Consider the following 3,082-nt stretch of genomic DNA (forward strand, 5'->3'; position numbering starts at 1 on the left):
ATTTCTTGTAATATATATATGTAATATATATATATATTATAACATTCCTAGCATACAAAAAAATCGAAATATATGAACATATGCAAATATAAATCACTACAAATGTCAGGAGTTTTTCTCTTTATTATTTGTAATATTTTCTTTTTATTATTTTTATTTTATATGCATGTTTGTAGCATACAAAAACATTTGAATATATGCAAATTAGGGCTGTCAAATCAATTAATCGCGTTCACAATAAAAGTTTGTGTTTGCATAATATCTGTTTGCTGTGTATATATGTATATATAAATACACACATGTATACATTTAAGAAATATTTACACATATATATGTATTCATATTTACATATGATTAATTTTATATATATATATATATATATATATATATATATATATGTTGCAGACCCCACCCTGGAAGTCCACTCAACAGATGAGAATTGTCTTTTTTTAATGAATAGAGAGAGAGAGAGAGAGAGAAGAGTTTGCCTTTAGTCAAGCGGCCCTCTTTGTTGCCTATATTTTAGTATGTGTGATCTGTGTTGGTTTGAATGCTTTAAAACATGCAATTGCAAATTATCTGTAACGAATGTACATTAATGAATGAGATCCAGTGTTTGGTGTGCAGTCTTTACAAGCTTCATCACCCTTAACCTCTTGTGTGCCATTACCATTAGATATCTGGTTGCCGTTTTCGATGGGCGCAGGGTTCGAAGAGTTGGGAGAGGTGTGGTTGTTGGCGTTTTTGTCCTTTAACTGTGCTGACGGAGAGATGGGGCCTTGATCCTCTCGACCTGGCAGGTTAATGTTGGAATTTGAGAGTCCTATGGAAAATAAATGAAGAAAAACATTTAATAAGTACACTGATTCACAAATGTAACCTATGCTTCAGCACAACACAAGGCCCCACAGACCATCTAACCGCGGCCATCGACCTATGTGTTTCGCAGTTTATGACAAACAAAAAGGTGAGGAAGTGGCATGCAAGTTAACACCTGCCACCTTGAGTCACTAACATTTCTGCAGGGGCATCTGCAGCTGCTCTGGCCAGAAATTACGGGAATGATTGAGTCTAGCAATGACGTTGACAGGGGGAAGAACGGAAGAACAGGGGGGTGTTTAAGCCTCATGGCATGTGCGCCTGCTTGGATCTGACCGCCACAGGGATGGATATAGCACAGGGGTCAGCTGCCCCTTTAAAAAAGCCCTGTTAAAATCCCTGTTTCCATTACAGCATGCTCTCACTCATGTCATGACTTCACAGCCAGCGTTTGGGTTTATCAGAGATTCATTAACTGCAGCTTTGTGTCTGGGACCCCTACTGACACTACCTTATACAGTGCTGCTTGAAAGTTTGTGAACCCTTTAGAATTGTCTAGATTTCTGCATAAATATAACCCAAAAAATCAGCATATTTTCATGCAAGTCCAGAAAGTTGACAAAGAGAACCCAATCAAACAAATGAGATGAAAATATATACTTTGTCATTTATTTATTCAGGAAAATGATCCAATATTACATTCAGCAAAAGTATGTGAATCTCTAGGATTAGCTGTTAATTTGAAGGTGAAATTAGAGTCCATCTGTTCAGAGGTGTTTTTAATCAGTGAGATGACTATCAGGTGTCAGTGTGTGCCCTGATTTATTTAAAGAACAGGGATCTATCAAAGTTTGGTCATGTTTGGTCATGCTCAGAAAAAGAGTTGGTGTTGCTCATCAGGCTAGAAAAGGTTTTAAAGCCATCTCTAAAGAGTTTGGACTCCATCAATCCACAGTCAGACAGATTGTGTACAAATGGAGGAAATTCAAGACCACTGTTACCCTCCCCAGGAGTGCTCCACCCACTCTAATATGCTGTTTTACTGCTTAATTATTATCAGTTATTATTTGTGATGTATGTTTTTGCTTAATATTTTTTTGTGTAAACTGTGATAGACCCTACTTTTTTTTTCAGGATTATTTGATAAATACAAAGTTAAATAATTCAGCATTCATTTTAAAAATAAATAATTTGTGACAAGTATAAATATCTTTACTGTCACTTAAATGAATTTAATGCAACCATGTTAAATAAAAGTATTAATTTATAATGTAATTTATTATATGTTTTTAATCTTACCTTAGACTGAATGGTAATGTATCATATTTTCTACAAGAATATTGAGCAGCACAACTGTTTTCAATGTTGATATTAATCAGAACTGTTTCTTGAAAAGCAAATCAGCATATTTTAATGATTTCTGAAGGACCAATAGAAAGGCACCATTAAACCAGTGCACATTCTGCACTACATTCCAAGTCTTGTGTAAAAAAATCTTTATCATTATCTTTATTAAAAATTATTTACTATTGGTCATATACACAAGGTAAGACAAATTATAATGTAAAAAAGTATGCCATTCATTTATTAATAATAATGATATAAGAATTTCAATAATAATAAAAAAATAGATGACATTTTTATTTCTGTATTGTATTATATTGGGATGTTAGAGAGTAAGATAGGCTTTAAAAAATGCTCTGTTCATAATGAGCTGGTGGGTTTGGTGGGTTTTTGTGGATCGGGTGTAGTGGGCCGCTCTGTGCCAAAAAGTCCAGGGCCACTTTTTAGCCCCAGTCCACCCCTGCATCTATATACAGTGCTGCTTGAAAGTTTGTGAACCCTTTATAATTTTCTATATTTCTGCATAAATATGACTCAAAACATCATCAAAATTGCACACGAGTCCTGAAAGTAGACAAAGATAACCCAAACAAATTAGACAAAAATATTTTATTTGCCATTTATTTATTGAGAAAAAGATATCCAATGTTACATATCTGTGTGTGGCAAAAGTATGTGTATCTCTAGGATTAGCTGTTAATTTGAAGGTGAAATTAGAGTCCATCTGTTCAGAGGTGTTTTTAATCAGTGACATGACTATCAGGTGTCAGTGTGCCCTGTTTTATTTAAACAACAGGGATCTATCAAAGTTTGGTTATGTTTGTGGAAGTGTATCATGGCACAAATAAATGAGATCTCTGAGGACCTCAGAAAAAGAGTTGGTGTTGCTCATCAGGCTAGAAAAGGTTTCAAAGCCATC

At 34.5% G+C, this 3,082-nt stretch overlaps 1 protein-coding gene across 1 annotated transcript in view; it reads right to left on the reverse strand.

The window, feature by feature from the left end:
* The window catches only part of LOC107688718 (unconventional myosin-XVI-like), a 218,296-nt gene that overhangs the window by 24,367 nt on the left and 190,847 nt on the right, over positions 1–3,082 (reverse strand). Inside the window, exon 32 of the mRNA XM_016486454.1 lies at positions 671–823. Within this exon, the coding sequence (XP_016341940.1) occupies positions 671–823 (153 nt within the window). The remainder of the gene's footprint in view (positions 1–670; positions 824–3,082) is intronic.

This window comes from Sinocyclocheilus anshuiensis, unplaced genomic scaffold (genome assembly GCF_001515605.1).
Source record: "Sinocyclocheilus anshuiensis isolate Anshui unplaced genomic scaffold, SAMN03320099.WGS_v1.1 scaffold9, whole genome shotgun sequence".
Taxonomy (NCBI): Eukaryota; Metazoa; Chordata; class Actinopteri; order Cypriniformes; family Cyprinidae; genus Sinocyclocheilus; species Sinocyclocheilus anshuiensis.